Consider the following 14,653-nt stretch of genomic DNA (forward strand, 5'->3'; position numbering starts at 1 on the left):
AGTGGAAGAGGACATTGGATCAAGAACCTTGAAGAGGAGAAAGAGAGAGACAAATGGATGGGGAAGAGAATTCTCATTCTCTTCTAGGAAGAGAAAACAGCCACTACAGAGGCCTTGAATGGGCCTGTGGACCTGGTAAGCTCAGAGCAGCCAGGAGGCCAGTGTGGAGTAAGTCAAGGCCAGAGGGAGACCAGGGCCCACCCTACAGGACTTGAGGCCTCTGCACCCTGTGAAACCATGGAGAATTTTGAGCTGAGGAGGCAAGTGATCTGATTCTCATAATAGTGTTTTAAAAATTGTATCATTAAAAAAAGAAAATCTAAGCTGGCACTTAAATATATTTTATTTAAGCCAGCAAATCATCCTTCCCGGGCCGTGCAGTTCCCCAGCCCAACCTCAGCTCCATTGCTGTATCTCCTTCCCTTTCCCACGCTGACCCCTCGATAGGGTCCCCCCGTGTCTCCACTGGCCCAACTCACCTTGCTGACTCTTGAGGCCTTGTGAACACAGTTCTCACGGAGGCGGCGCAAGATGATATCGATGGCCTTTTTCACCTGCTCCTGGAACTGGGGGCTCGGCTTCAGGTGGTCCTGGATGAAGCGGTCCAGCTCCTTGGTGGGGATCTGAGACAGGTCCAAGGCCATTCCCGGCACAGAGGGGGTGACGCTGGCTGCCCCAGCGGGGCCGGGAGCTGGGCATGAAGGTGCTTTGCTCCCTGCTCTTGGGGACACAGCATTGAGGCTCTTGCTGTTTTCAGGGGTCTTCTGGTTAGGGTTTAGCTGGATGGGGTGGCCCAAACCTGAGCATCTGGCACGTGGAAGGCCCTGGAAGGTCGTTGAAGGAGCTGCCTCAGCCAGGTGCAGAGGTTTCTGCATCAACCTAGTGCCTTCTCTCCCCAGCTCCCGCCCTTTGTACAGTCAGGGTGACTGAGGCTTAGAGAGGGGAAGTGGGAGGGCCATAGCTAACCCACCTGGCATCTTTGGGCAGAGTTGAAAAAGGTGCCTTTCTGAAGGGATAAACCGCAAAATGGGTGCCCTTGTTATGGGCAGAAAGGCCTGGTAAGCAGACCATAGGTGCAGAAAAACAAAGGGCTCCTTCGCCCTGGCAGTTTCAGCTTGAGCTTGGTGATAAGACCGTTTTACATGCCTGCTGCCCTGTGAATATTTATTTATTTATTTATTATTTATGTTTTGAGATGGAGTCTTACTCTGTCACCCAGCCTGGAGTGCAAAGGAGTGATCACGGCTTATTGCAACCTCTGCCTCCCTGGTTCAAGCAATTCTCCTGCCTCAGCCTCTCGAGTAGCTGGGATTACAAGCACCCACCACGACGCCTGGCTAATTTTTGTATTTTTAGTAGAGACGAGGTTTCACCATGTTGTCCAGGCTGGTCTCGAACTCCTGACCTCAGGTAATCTGCCCGCCTCAGCCTCCCAATATGTTGAGATTACAGGTGTGAGCCACCGCACCCAGCCACCCCTGCTTTTTAAAGCCTGTTCCACACCATATGGCACATAGTAGATGCTCAGGAAACACTGGACATATAAACAAAGTGCAAAACCCAAGGGTCCTGGGACCCCCTCACTTACTGGCCCCTGCCAAGGCTGCACTGGATCCCCCATCCCCTTCAGAAAGCATGGGTGGTCACAGCAGGATGCTGCCTCCTGGGCTAGCAAATCCCAGTGCCAGGCTGCCCCATTCCCCAGGTCCCATGTGGGGTCGGCAGGGTCCAGGATCACAGGCCTGCAATTTCAGAGAGACAAGAAGGTTCTGGTTAGCAAGAGGGTTCTAGAGTGAAATGGACCTGGTTCCAATCGCATCTCTGCTACTTTCCAGCTGTGTGACCTGGGGCAAATGATTTACCTTCTCTGAGCCTCAATTTCCTTGTCTGCAAAATGAGGATAACAACATTGCCTGCTTATCATTGTCAACCCTGGCTGCACGTTGGAATCACAAGACACCAGGATCCACTCTCAAGGGTTCCTGAGTTACACCCTACAATTCAGCAATTTCATTCCTAGGTATATTTCCAACAGATATGCATATGTGCCAAAAAAAGTCCAAAAATGTTTATAATGGCCCTATTTGTAATAGCTCCAAGTTGAAAGAACTCAAATGTCCATCATCAGTAGAATGGACAACATATTTTGAGAAATTCACACAATGGAATACTATACAGCAACAAAAAAGAATGATCCACAACTATATAGCTGAATCTCAAAGACTTAATCTTGAGAACAGAACAAGAAGCCAGACACAAAAGTACATGTGGCATGATTCCATTTAAATAAGATTTAAGAAAAGGCACAACTGTAATCTTAAAAGTGTAAGTGGGGTTATTTTGGAAGGTTACTGACTGAGAGGGAACCAGCGAGGTGCTGGAAATATTCTACCATGATCTGGGTGATGGTTTCAAAGTATGCAGTCTTCACACATTCATCAGAACATGCACTTTCTGCTATACATCAGCAAAACATTCACACATAAAACATGTGGGGTCAGGCACTGGTATATTTTTTAAAACTCCCCAAGGTAATTCTAATGTGCTGCATCTGGGCTGAATCCAGTGAATTAAAACATGTACATGCAGCATTTAGCTTTGGCCTACACCCAAGCACTCAGTAGATGTGACCAGTTTTATCCTTGTTAATTATCTCCCCCTAGCCCCAGGACAGGAGAACAGGTATTATTAGGAGGTACCTGGGTCTCTCAAGCTGCCCCTGCAAGAACTGCCCAACTGCAGGGTCCTCGAAGCCATAGTTGACAGTCCAGAAAACACACAGGTGCTGATGCTGTTGGATCAGGTCCAGGACAGTCCGGAGGCCTTCCGCCAGGCTGAAAGCATCCTTCTTACAGCCCTGCTCCCAGGCAAAGATGGTCAGCAATTCCAGAGCATAGACCGGGGGCAGCGTCTCCTCACACAACCCCTGTAGGCACACCTGTGAGAGGGCATGGCAGGGGACTCAGAAGGATGAAGGAGAGGAAAGAGACCCAGCTCTCTGCAGAACCAGACTGGGGACCTTCCAGGCTGAGCCTGAGACAAGATGCTGTGTTCCAAGCCTGTTCCAAGAACAAGTGGCATTTCTCACCAGCCCTCACTGGTAGCTTCAGCAAAGTGGTTGGCTAGTGTGATGGGGAAGTGGTGGGAGGGAGGGGTGTAAGTTTCAAGTCCCAAGGAGGCAGGGAGCAGTCAGAGAGAAGCCAAGGGTAGTCTCAAATTGCTACCTATCCTCAAATAAAGGTGAAGCAGATCTGGGGTCCCAGTTTCGTGGATGGTTGGAGAAGGGCACCAAGTTGTCGCCCTTTCACCCCTGGAGTGGGGTGGGGCAGCGGGCCAGGACTCTGTCCTTCCCTCCTCACTCCAGCTGTCTATCCCCCATCCCAAAATGCATGATTTCTATTTGTGAACCATATACTTGGGATCTCCATGTACCAGGGAGGGATTACTCCATGCCAAGGCAAGAATCCCAGGCCTCTGAGTAACTCCAGAGGGGATGCTTTAGCTTGCCAGAAGGTGACCCACCTGACTAGAAGCACCCAGCATCTCCATACTCCCTCCACTCACCCCGTCTTTGGGGTGATAAACACGCCTGGGTGCGCATGTATACCCACCACCCAGATCAAGATAGAATTTCTAACGCCCAACCAGGCTGACTCCATAGTTGTATTAATTAATTACTTAATTTATAGACAGAGTATTGCTCTGTTGCCCAGGCTGAAGTGCAGTGGCTCAATCATAGGTCACTGCAGCCTTGAACTCCTGGGCTCAAGTGATCTTCCCGCCTCAGCCTCCTGCGTAGAGAGGACCACAACCATGAGTCACCATATCCAGCAGTTTGCCCTTTTAAGAAGTACCAGGCTATTAGCATTTTCTGCCCCTGGAGAATCTTATGTGGAAAGAACCTGAGTAAGATTTACCAACACATATATTTATTTATGTGCAAGTGGAGGAAACAGAGGCCCAGAGAAGGCTAGGAACTTGTCCAGGGTCACACAGCAAGAAGATCGCTGAGCCAGAATTGGAATCCAGAATCTCCTAGACAGACTGCTTATGATGCCTGGTCCATCAGAATGACCAAGCCATGTGCTGCAAGATTTTAGGGGAGCCTGTTCCTCCATCTCCAGGCATAGGCTTGGCACACTTTCCCCAGTGCATAAGAGTCTGGCAACAAACATGAACAGAGCAAGGGAGCATCCCTGAGGCTGGGGAGGGAGGTGTACTACCTCCACATTTCCTCATACTATACCAGACAGGCCAAAGTCCTGAATATGAACAGAAATACAATGGGAAACAATACGGTGGCAGGAAATATGAAAGAATCATTTTACAAAGTCAGGATAGGGAAAGACCTCTTTTTTTTTTTCTTGAGATGGAGTCTGGCTCTGTCACCCAGACCGGAGTGCAGTGGTGCAATCTTGGCTTACTGCAACCTCTGCCTCCTGGGTTCTAGTGATTCTCCTGCCGCAGCCTTCCAAGTAAGTGGAATTACAGGTGTGTGCCACCACGCCTGGCTACATTTTGTATTTTTAGCAGAGACAGGGTTTCACCATGTTGGCCAGGCTGGTCTTGAGCTCCTGACCTCAAGTGATCCACCTGCCTCGGCCACTCAAAGTGCTGGGATTCCAGTCGTGAGCCACTGCACCTGGCAGGATAGGGAAAGACTTCTTAAGACACACTAAGAATAACTCATTTTTCAAAGGATATATCTGAGTACATTAAAATTTAAATATTTTGTCCTACAAATAATCTTTAAACAAAGCAAAAGCCCAAGTCACGGACTGGAAGAATACTGGAAGAATGCATTATATTAACTAAATAAGGATCAGTATCCACAATATATAAAGAGCTTCAACAAATCAATAACAAGACAGCTAACCCAGGAGAAAATAATGCACAAGGTACATAAACAGATAATTCCCAGAAAGAGAACATGAATGGCCACTGAATGTATGACAACAGTTTCACGACTATGGAAGTACAAAGCAAATAGTCACATGTCTGGAGCAACCCTCCCAAGTGGCTTCACCTGGTGGTACCAGTGCTTCACCAGCAAGATCAGGTTCTTCAACTTGGCTGGGCGAATGTTCACAAAGTCCCTCCGCAGTTCTGTGAAGCAGGCCGCATGCTCACCCCCTTGGCAGCCACTGTTGAGGAGGGTAGAGTAGACTTGTGGCTTGGGTTTGACGTGAGAGCCGGCCTGACCTGTTGGTGTGAAGTGCTGTAAGTTAGGAAGGGCACTGAGGACACAGGATGGAGGGCGGTGGGCAGCCCACAGGCTGAGGTGGAAGGATTGCTTGAACCCAGGATGGGGGTTGCCGAGCTCAGCCTGGGGCACTGAGAGAGAATGGGAAGAATTTGGAGGGGAAGAAATCTGGCAACATGGGAGTCGGGGGACTGGGAAGAGAGCCCGGAGCTTTTCAGGAGTCTGGGAAGAAAAGCGGCACTCCAGAATGCAGTGGGAGAGTCCCTCCCTCCCAAATGGCCAGGCAGTCCTTGGAGCAACAGCTCAAAGAAGAGCAGCTGCATTCTAAGATGGTTAAACAGGAAAGATGCTTCCAGCTGAGTCAGCAGTACCTGCAGCCTGGCAACTCTCTCCTTCTGTGAGCCTTCCTCAAAACACCACTCTACATACCCTTAATTAAGAGGTGTCACGGAGAGGAAAATGATGCCCAAGCAATAAAAGGCAAAAAGCCCTGATCCTTTAGCAGTGGTTGTTGATATTTTTTACTACAGGCCTGGGGCTGTGGCTCACACCTGTAATCCCAGCACTTTGGGAGGCCGAGGTGGGCAGTTCACCTGAGGTCAGGAGTTCAAGACCAGCCTGGCCAACATCGTGAAACTCTATCTCTACTAAAAATATACAAAAATTAGCCAGTCATGGTGGCACTCGCCTGTAATCCCAGCTACTCCAGAGGCTGAAGCACGAGAATCGCTTGAACTCAAGAACTCTGTATCTATCTATCTATATATTTTTTACTGCATACTGGGCACTGGACAGAAGGTCTTTACATGTATCTCCACCACAACCCTATGAGGCAAGTACAGTTCTTCATCCCATTTGATAGCTGAGGAAGTTGAGGCACAGAGAAATTCCATGCTTTGCCCAAGGTTATACTGCCAGCATGCAATGGAGTCAGGATTTGAGCTCAGAGCTGGTGGACTTTACAGGATGCACCTTTTCCTCCACCACTCCCATGGGCGTGACTTGGGAGAAGTAAACACTCTCCATAATTCCGCTTGCCTGCTGTGTGGCTTTGGGTGGGTCACTGTATGTCTCTGAGCCTCCGTTTCCCCATTGGTGAAATTGAAGCTGAAACCTCATAGGTTTGTTGTGAAGAACTGATGAGATAAAACATGTCAAGTTCTTGGAATAGTTAAGCATTTAATAAGTAGGAACCATTATGACTAATATATGTGTACCCAGCCTGGGTGTGGTGGCTCATGCCTGTAATCCTAGCACTTTAGGAGGCTGAGGCAGGTGGATTATTTGAGCCCAAAAGTTCAAGACCAGCCTACTGGTCTTGGTGAAACCCTATCTCTATTAAAAAAAAAAAAAAAGAAATTAGCCAGGCATGGTGGTGCATGCCTGTAGTCCCAGCTACTCGGGGGGCTGAGGTGGGAGGATTGCTTGAACCCAAGATGGAGGTTGCAGTGAGCCAGGATCATGCCACTACACTCCAACCTGGATGAGAATGAGACCCTGTCTTAAAAATGTGTGTGTGTGTGTGTGTGTGTGTACCTAGTAAGTGGATACACTAGGCATGGGGTACCAGGCATAGGGGATGTGGCTACCTGCCCAAAGGATAAAGCTATCCCCCAGATCATCAAGGTAAATAATAATAATAACAATAATAATAGAAACAACAACAATAATAGAAATAATAATAGCAAACACTCTTACAACCCTTATCACATGCTAGACATTTTTTTTTTTTTAAGAAGTCTTAAACAGATTGTAGTGGCAAAATCACAGCCCCCTGCAGCCTCCACTGCCTGGGCTCAAACAATCCTCCCACCTCAGCCTCCCCAGCAGCTGGGACCACAGGGAGGCATGCACTACTACACCTGGCTATTTTTTTAATTATTATTATTTGTAGAGACTAGAGCTTGCTGTTTTGCCAAGGCTGATCTTGAACTCCTGGGCTCAAGCGATCCTCTCAACTTGGCCTCCCAAAGCTGGGATTACAGGCACGAGCCACAGCGCCTGGCCCACTAGGCACAATTCTATGCTTGATTACATATATTAATGCATTTAATTCTTCTGACAACTCGATAAGATTACTAATATCCCCATTGGTATTATCCTCATTTTACGGATGAGGACACAAAAGACATATTTTTATCTTAATTCAAGCACAGGTATATTACGAAGAATGCAAAAATCACATTAATGTTTTCAAGATAAAATACAAGATTTTGCAGAATTCTGGTTTGGTCCCCAGGCCCCTACTGCTAGCCACGTGTCCACTTGGCTTAGCTTTTGGGAATATTTGTGGAAGGGCTGAGCAGTAACTGCTCCAGGCAGTGGCTGAGGGAAACTACCAGATGCCTGTGGGAGGGCCAAGCTCCTTGACAGCAGGACCACAGATCCAGGAGGAACTGGGCTTTCTCTGCCTTTGTCTGGCACAAGTCCAATATGTTTAGTCCCCAAACTGAGGCTGAGAGAGGGGTAGAGGCTGGCCCAGGTCACATAGCAAGTCGGTGGCTGGGCTAGAATTGGAAGTCCTGTGTTGTTCCCAGTGATCTTGCCCCCAATCCTGGAACAGTCCAGGAACCCCTCACCCAGGACATCGAAGGCAGGCACCAGGCTAACATCCATCCAGTCCTCAAGATCTATGGATGTGAGGCGGAACTGCAGGGCCCCAGGCACGCTCTGCTCAGGAAAGTTGAGGCTCAGACCAGGGACTGGGTTCTGCCACCAGGATTCCAGCAATGCCCGCATCTCACTAAGGATCTCTGCACGGCGGGCCCTCTGGTCCACGTAGCTCTTGAAGCAGTCGAGGAAGATGACAAGTTCAGAATCACAGCCACCCTTGAGAGCTGTGCCCCGGCCAGAGGAGCCTCCCTGGGCAAAGAAAAATAACTCAGAATTTCATACTGTCCAATTCTAGTGGCCTTGCAACCTGGCAGGCGACTTAAGTGAAGTGAGGGTGCTGGGGAGAGACTGTGGCCACATGGTTCTAGATGTTGAAGCCACACGGGAATGTGAGTCCAGGGTAGCCAGGCTTGAGATTTCAAGAGAAGCAATTTTAATATGTAAATCCATGATTTTTTTGTCCATGGAAACAGAGTCTTGTTCTGTCACCCAGGCTGGAATGCAGTGACATAATTGTGCTCACTGCGGCCCTGAACTCCTGGGCTCGAGTGATCCTCCTGCTTCAGCCTCTCAAGTAGTTGAGACTACAGGCACATGCCACCATGCCTGGCTAGTTTTTACATTTTTTTTTTTTTTAAAGAGACAGGGTCTTGCTATGTTGCCCAGGCTGGAGTGCAGTGGTTATTCACAGACACGATTGTAGCTCACTGCAGCTTGGAACTCCTGGGCTCAAGTGATCTTCCTGCCTCAGCCTCCCAAGTATCTGAGACTACAGGCATGCACCACCGTGCTGGGCTAAATCCATAATTTTTATTTTATTTTTATTTTTGAGACAAAGTCTTGCTCTGTTGCCCAGGCTGGAGTGCAGTGGCACCATCTCAGCTCACTGCAACCTCCATCTCAAGATTTCAAGCGATTCTCCCACCTCAGCCTCTCGAGTAGCCGGGACTACGGGTGTGCACCACCACGCCCAGCTAATTTTTGTATTTTTAGTAGAGATGGGGTTTCACCATGTTGGCCAGGCTGGTCTCGAATTTCTGACCTGAAGCGATCTGCCCTCCTTGACCTCCCAAAGTGCTAGGATTACAGGCCAAGTAAGCCACCGTGCCAGGCCTATAGCCATGATTTTTAAATGTTGGCAACTAACTTTTTAAAAACTCAAGACCGCAGGTAAAACAAATTCTGCTTTGCAGAACACACGTTCGCAATCTTTGCTCAGAATGGGTACAGAACTGTGATATGACTCAATTTCTGAGACCTGTGTGACCAGTGTTTCTTTCAGCAAAGCTTCCAACCTGCGAATTTGGAAAAGAAACTCCTAAACATTGTCAGAGCCACTGTTGTGTGTCTGGGATCTGACGTCTCTACTCTCACTTCCAACACAAAACAACTGTGATGTAGTTACATGTGGTTGCAGATATGGGGAGTGAGGCTCAGACGGTGAAATGAGTTACACAGCCAGTAAACAGCAAGAACCAGGATGGAGCCCTCCAGGAGCAAGTCTTGCCCCAAACTGGGACCCCCTACTTATCCCGATGATTATGCCAGTCCTTTTACTTCCAGCTCCCACAATGTGGGGGCTGCTGACAAAGTGAGAAGAGGGAATATTACAGGCTGGGCACTTCCTGCACGTTTCACACACTTTCATCTCACTGAACCTTCCTCACAGCCCCGGAAGTAAGGTACCAATTTACAAAAGAGGAAGCAAAAGCACAGTGCTCACTTTATTAAGGAGGAAATGAAAGCACACGGAAATTGTGCTCAAGACCCCCGCCCCCCCGCCCCCCCGCCTGCCGTACTCCTTTCCAGGGAAGCTAAGGATGCCAGGGCTTTCTCTTGCTGCACAGAAATCCCTCCTGTCTGTCTCCCAGGTAGAAACGGGACTTCACACCTCCTAGGCAACAAGTCTGTCCTCCTTCCCCACCTCCCAAGCTGAGAGTCAGCCCCAGGAAACCACTAGGTGCTCTGAGGCCATTTCTACTCTGCGTTTTCACTCCCTCTCCTGACAACCTCCAAATCTGCTTTAGCACACCCAAGTTCCCTCGGTCCATCCACCCCTGGTACCCCCGAATTTACCCTGAGGATAAGGTAGCTCATGACTTGTCTCCTCCCTGAATCTGCGAGTGTCCTGGGATCACAGTGGCAGTGTGGCTGTACTTAAGTGACAAAAAGTGACCTGGAGCCTGGGCAACACAGTGAAATCCCATCTCTACAAAACATGCAAAAATTACCTGGGCACGGTGGCTCACACCTGTAATCCCAACACTTTGAGAGGCCAAGGCAAGTTGATCACTTGAGCCCAAGAGTTCCAGACCAGCCTGGGCAACACGGCAAAACTCTATCTCTATAAAAAAAATGCGAATAATTAGCCAGGAGTGGTAGTGTGTGCCTGTAGTGCCAGCTACTTGGGAGGCTGAGGTATGAGAATAACTTGAGCCCGGGAGGCGGAGGTTGCAGTGAGCCAAGATCGTGCTACTGCACTCCAGCCTGGGTGACACAGCGAGACCCTGTCTCAAAGAAGAAAAAAAAAGTGACTCAGAGCAGTAGTTTGGCGTTTAGCCTCAGTTTCCCTATCCATAAAACAGGTACAATAATACCTACCTCACTGAATGTGGGGATGAAACGAGGTAATACTCATTTAATGAGAGAATTTTCATTGTTATTTGGTAATGTCTCGGTAAATTGGGCTATTCTGGCTGTTATGGAGCATTATTACTTCTGTATCCTTAGGGTCTGGCATAGTGTGAGGCCCCCAGCCTGTCTGAATGACTGGGTCAATGAGTGAGTGAGTGAGTCAATGAAAATGGATGAGAGGCAGCCTCTGAGAGCAGAGATGCAGGAATCAGGCTACTTGGATTTGAATCCTGGCTGGGCCTCTTACAGGATTGGACATGTCACTGTGCCGCTCTGTGCCTCAGTTTCTCCATCTGTCAAGCAGACTTAAGAGTACCTACCTGGCTCGTATGTTCAGGGGACTTAGTACAGGGCTGGCACATTGGAAGTGTTTGTTAAAGAAATGAATGAGAGGTGCACAAGTGGATAAAAGCCACCCCCACCGTAAGGCTATGTGAGGCTTAAGCGTCCTCCCAAGACTGTCCCCTTTGGACACATAAAGACCCCCAGGCGGCACCTCACCTTGACGATTTTCAGCACTCGCGGGGCAGCAGCTCCGGGACGCCCCCGGCGCTCCCTCAAGGCAGCGGCCAGAGCTCCCAGGGCGCGCCGCGCCTTCTCTGTGAACTCCTTCCGCGGCTGCAGCTTTGTGGCCACGAACCCGTCCAGCGCGCTGGCCGGGGTGCGGTACAAGTCCATGGCCACCTGGCGCAGCTGCAAGGGGAAGCAGGGTTCTGGCGCGGCCTTTAGATTTCTGGTTTCCCTGCTCGGCTCTCCGCACCACGCCCAGCTCGCCAGGACCTAGGTCCTCGGTCTCGAGAGTGGCGTGAAATGGGGACCGGCACTGCAGGTTCTGTCTTCCTTAGGTTTCTCTACTCCTCCCCAAACTTGGGAAATTCCCTGCTTTCAGTTTCATTTCTTTCTAGCAGCTCTTGGATCTGGCACCCACTTCCTGGTTCCCTTTCCACCTACGACTTCCTCTCCTTCGTCTCCTTGCTTCCAGCTGTCCCTGCAACCACCAGCTGCAACGAACTAATCACAACCTAACAAAGTATCTTGACAGAAGCAGGTCCACAGAACGTATGGGTACATATTGAGTAACACACTCTGAGCATTTCAGAAATGTGCAGGTTTTACATGAAAAAAAAAAAAATCAGGATTTAATAAACGGAGAACTCCTATGTTGCCGTCTGGCTGAGGAATGTGTTCTAAACACCACTACCACCACTAATGATAATAAAGCACACTTGGAGACTCTCACTGACTCCTCCCAACGACCATGGTGTAGGTGCTATTATCATCACCCATTTGACAGATGAGGAAGTCAAGGTACAGAGGAACTAGGTAACTGCCCAAGGTAACACGGCTGGAAAGTTATCTGGCTGGATTCAAACCCAGCGCAAGCCCACGGAGCTGCCTTCTTCAGAAGCCAACTCTTCCTAAATAATTTATATGTGTAATGCAGTTCCAATAAAAATTCCATTTTTAAAAACTTCAAACACACGATCTAAAGTCTGTCTGCAAGAATTAAAAATTATTTTGGAGGAGAAGGGAGGAAGGAAAGTCAGTCAGTTTAGAATGGTACCTTGAACAACAACACTACATATTAAAACATTGTAAAGCTGCAATAGGGAAATCCTCTCCGAACGGGCACAAAGCTAAGCGGACTGTAAGCTATAAGCTGCAGAGTGGAGATTTTAATCCAGGACCATTGCGCTTCTATCTTCATGGCCTGTCTCCTCCTTTTTCTGCTTATTTCTTGCTGCTTCTCCACCCAGGTTCCCAGAGACTGCACGCCTGAGCTCTCTTCCAGGCCTGGTACAAGCCATAACCTATCTCCTCCTCCCCATCTTACTAAAAAACTCACAGATCCTCTCTCCTGTCCGCCCCGGGACCCAGCATTTACTCTGTCTCTGAGTACTTTTCAGGTAATAGTCTTAACAAGTGCTTCCTGACATCTTCATGTTAACTGAAAGGAAATAGATAGGATTAGAGTGTGAATTTCAGAGGTCATGGTCAACCAGAGGGAGAGATGCTGGGTCTGTAGTATGTACATCACAACATACGTAGTATGCAGTATTTTGAGTAGTGAATGCTGCATCACTTGGAATATTCAAGTATGGGCAGGAGACTATTTTGTAGGCCAGGTGTTGTGGCGGGGATTTAAGTCAAGGGATTCTGCAAGATTTTCATGCTTGTCCATTAATCACAGTCTTCTTCCTGAGTCACAGGCCACTTTAGAAACTTTCTATTCAAGAGAGTGGATTGAACACAAGCTCAAAATTCTATTAAAATAGCAGCAAAGATATATTAAAAGCATAATGGAAATCAACAGGGTTGGAAACTGAGAAAAAGTGGAGTAAAGGGAACAGGACATTTGAGGCATTTTTAGAAGATGGAACACAGAAGGGTCAATGTTGGGTCAGGATGGTGGACTGAACATATACACAAGCCTTCAACGTTCATCCCAGGCCTCTAGAGGTGGCAGGAAAGAGATGGAAAAACTTTAATAATGTCGCTGGGTCCTAACCAGAGGTGCCCTAGATAAACCGGAAACTGAGATCCCTGGCAGAGATATGGGATTGGATGAAGGAGGAAATTGCAGCCAAAACACATAAAGGAGGGGGTGCCTATGCAGAGTGGAAAGGATCTGAGGGGCTGCAGGCTCTAGGCAGTGGATTGAAGGAGGAGAGACCCTAGGTTAACTGTCATGGTTGTCAGTTGTGCTGGCATAGTAATGACAGCCTCTAAAGACATGCGCTCTCCCATCCCAACCTTTCTGTGTTGAGTAACAGGCGGCAGAGGTGCCTGTTTAAGGAGGGAGCAGTGAGGGTGGGGCAGAGAGGCAGGGAAGTGCCCAGCATACCTGGCCACATCCGGAAAGAACAGGAAGCCCTGTATGCAGAAGACTCGTTCCTGGCACTTCCTGTTTTCTCACCTCTGCCTCCAGATGCAGTAAGAAGGTACCCACTTCACAGGGAGACAAGCAGAACATCCCCAGTGAGCAAAAAGCACACATCCAAAGGTGCCAGATTATTTTGGGAGATTGAATGCTATGAATATAAAAACTCACATGTAAGGACGTTAAAATAATCAATAAAGGAGAAGGAGTCTTCTATGGTCTGAATTTGTCCCCCAAAATTCATGTGTTGGAAACTTACTCCCCAGTGCAGCACTTGGGAAGCGGGGTCTAACAGGAGGTGTTTGTGTCATGAGGGCTCTGCCCACATGAATGGATTATGGCCACTATGAAAAGAGCTTGCAGGAATGGGTTCATTCTCTTCTGCTTTTCTGCCATGTGAGGACAGAGCGTTCCTCCCCTCCAAAAGACACAGCATTTTTCAAGGTGTCATCCTGGAAGCATAGAGACCAGGCCTTAACCTGCTGAAGCCTTTATCTTGCACTTCTCAGCCTCTGGAACTGTGATAAATAAATTTCTGTTATTTGCTAATTACCTAGTGGCTTTCTGTTTTAGAAGTACAAATTGCACTAAGATGGTCTTAGAAATATAGAATTAACATGCTCAGAGGGATTAGATATTATATCCATTATAATTATTCATTGTATTCATAATTATTCATCATATCCATGAAATAAGAAGTTATGAAAATCAACTGCCACCACCATCACATTGGAAGTGAAAAAATAATGCAAAATAAAACCAAAGATGAACAGAAAAACCAAATCTTCTCCATAGATACGCTGAATAAGTATACCTGAAGATGAAATTGGTAAACTGGAAGACGGAATGGAGGAAATTACCCAAGATTACAGGAAAGCAAGACATAGAAAAGAAAGGTATAAAAGACAATTTATGAGATGTGGAAAACAGATCTATTCCTTCTTATTATAAATATTTATTGAGGCTGGCCGCGGTGGCTCATGCCTGTAATCCCAGCACTTTGGGAGGCCAAGACAGGTGCATCACCTGATGTCAGGAGTTTGAGACTGCCCTGGCCAATATGGTGAAACCCTGTCTCTACTAAAAATACAAAAATTAGCTGGGCCTGGTGGCAGGCACCTGTAATCCCAGCTACTCAGGAGCCTGAGGCAGGAGAACCCAGGAGGCGGAGGTTGCAGTGAGCCGAGATCACATCATTGCACTCTACTCTGGACGACAAGAGTGAAACTCTGGCTCAAAAATAAATAAATAAATAAATAAATAAATAAATAAATAAATAAATAAATATTGAGTGTTTCCTTTATGGTAGGCACTTGTCTAGC

At 47.9% G+C, this 14,653-nt stretch overlaps 1 protein-coding gene across 1 annotated transcript in view; it reads right to left on the bottom strand.

The window, feature by feature from the left end:
• Positions 1 to 11,504, bottom strand: part of OAS3 (2'-5'-oligoadenylate synthetase 3) — a 28,605-nt gene extending 17,101 nt beyond the window's left edge. Inside the window, exons 1-6 of the mRNA XM_010368753.2 lie at positions 10,952 to 11,504; positions 7,783 to 8,065; positions 5,027 to 5,202; positions 2,700 to 2,938; positions 1,589 to 1,742; positions 480 to 824 (exon numbers count right to left, since the gene is read on the bottom strand). Coding sequence (XP_010367055.2) covers positions 480 to 824; positions 1,589 to 1,742; positions 2,700 to 2,938; positions 5,027 to 5,202; positions 7,783 to 8,065; positions 10,952 to 11,128 — 1,374 coding nt within the window. The 5' untranslated portion in view covers positions 11,129 to 11,504. The remainder of the gene's footprint in view (positions 1 to 479; positions 825 to 1,588; positions 1,743 to 2,699; positions 2,939 to 5,026; positions 5,203 to 7,782; positions 8,066 to 10,951) is intronic.
• Between the last annotated feature and the right edge of the window lie 3,149 nt (positions 11,505 to 14,653).

This window comes from Rhinopithecus roxellana, chromosome 10 (genome assembly GCF_007565055.1).
Source record: "Rhinopithecus roxellana isolate Shanxi Qingling chromosome 10, ASM756505v1, whole genome shotgun sequence".
In the NCBI taxonomy this organism is placed as follows: Eukaryota; Metazoa; Chordata; class Mammalia; order Primates; family Cercopithecidae; genus Rhinopithecus; species Rhinopithecus roxellana.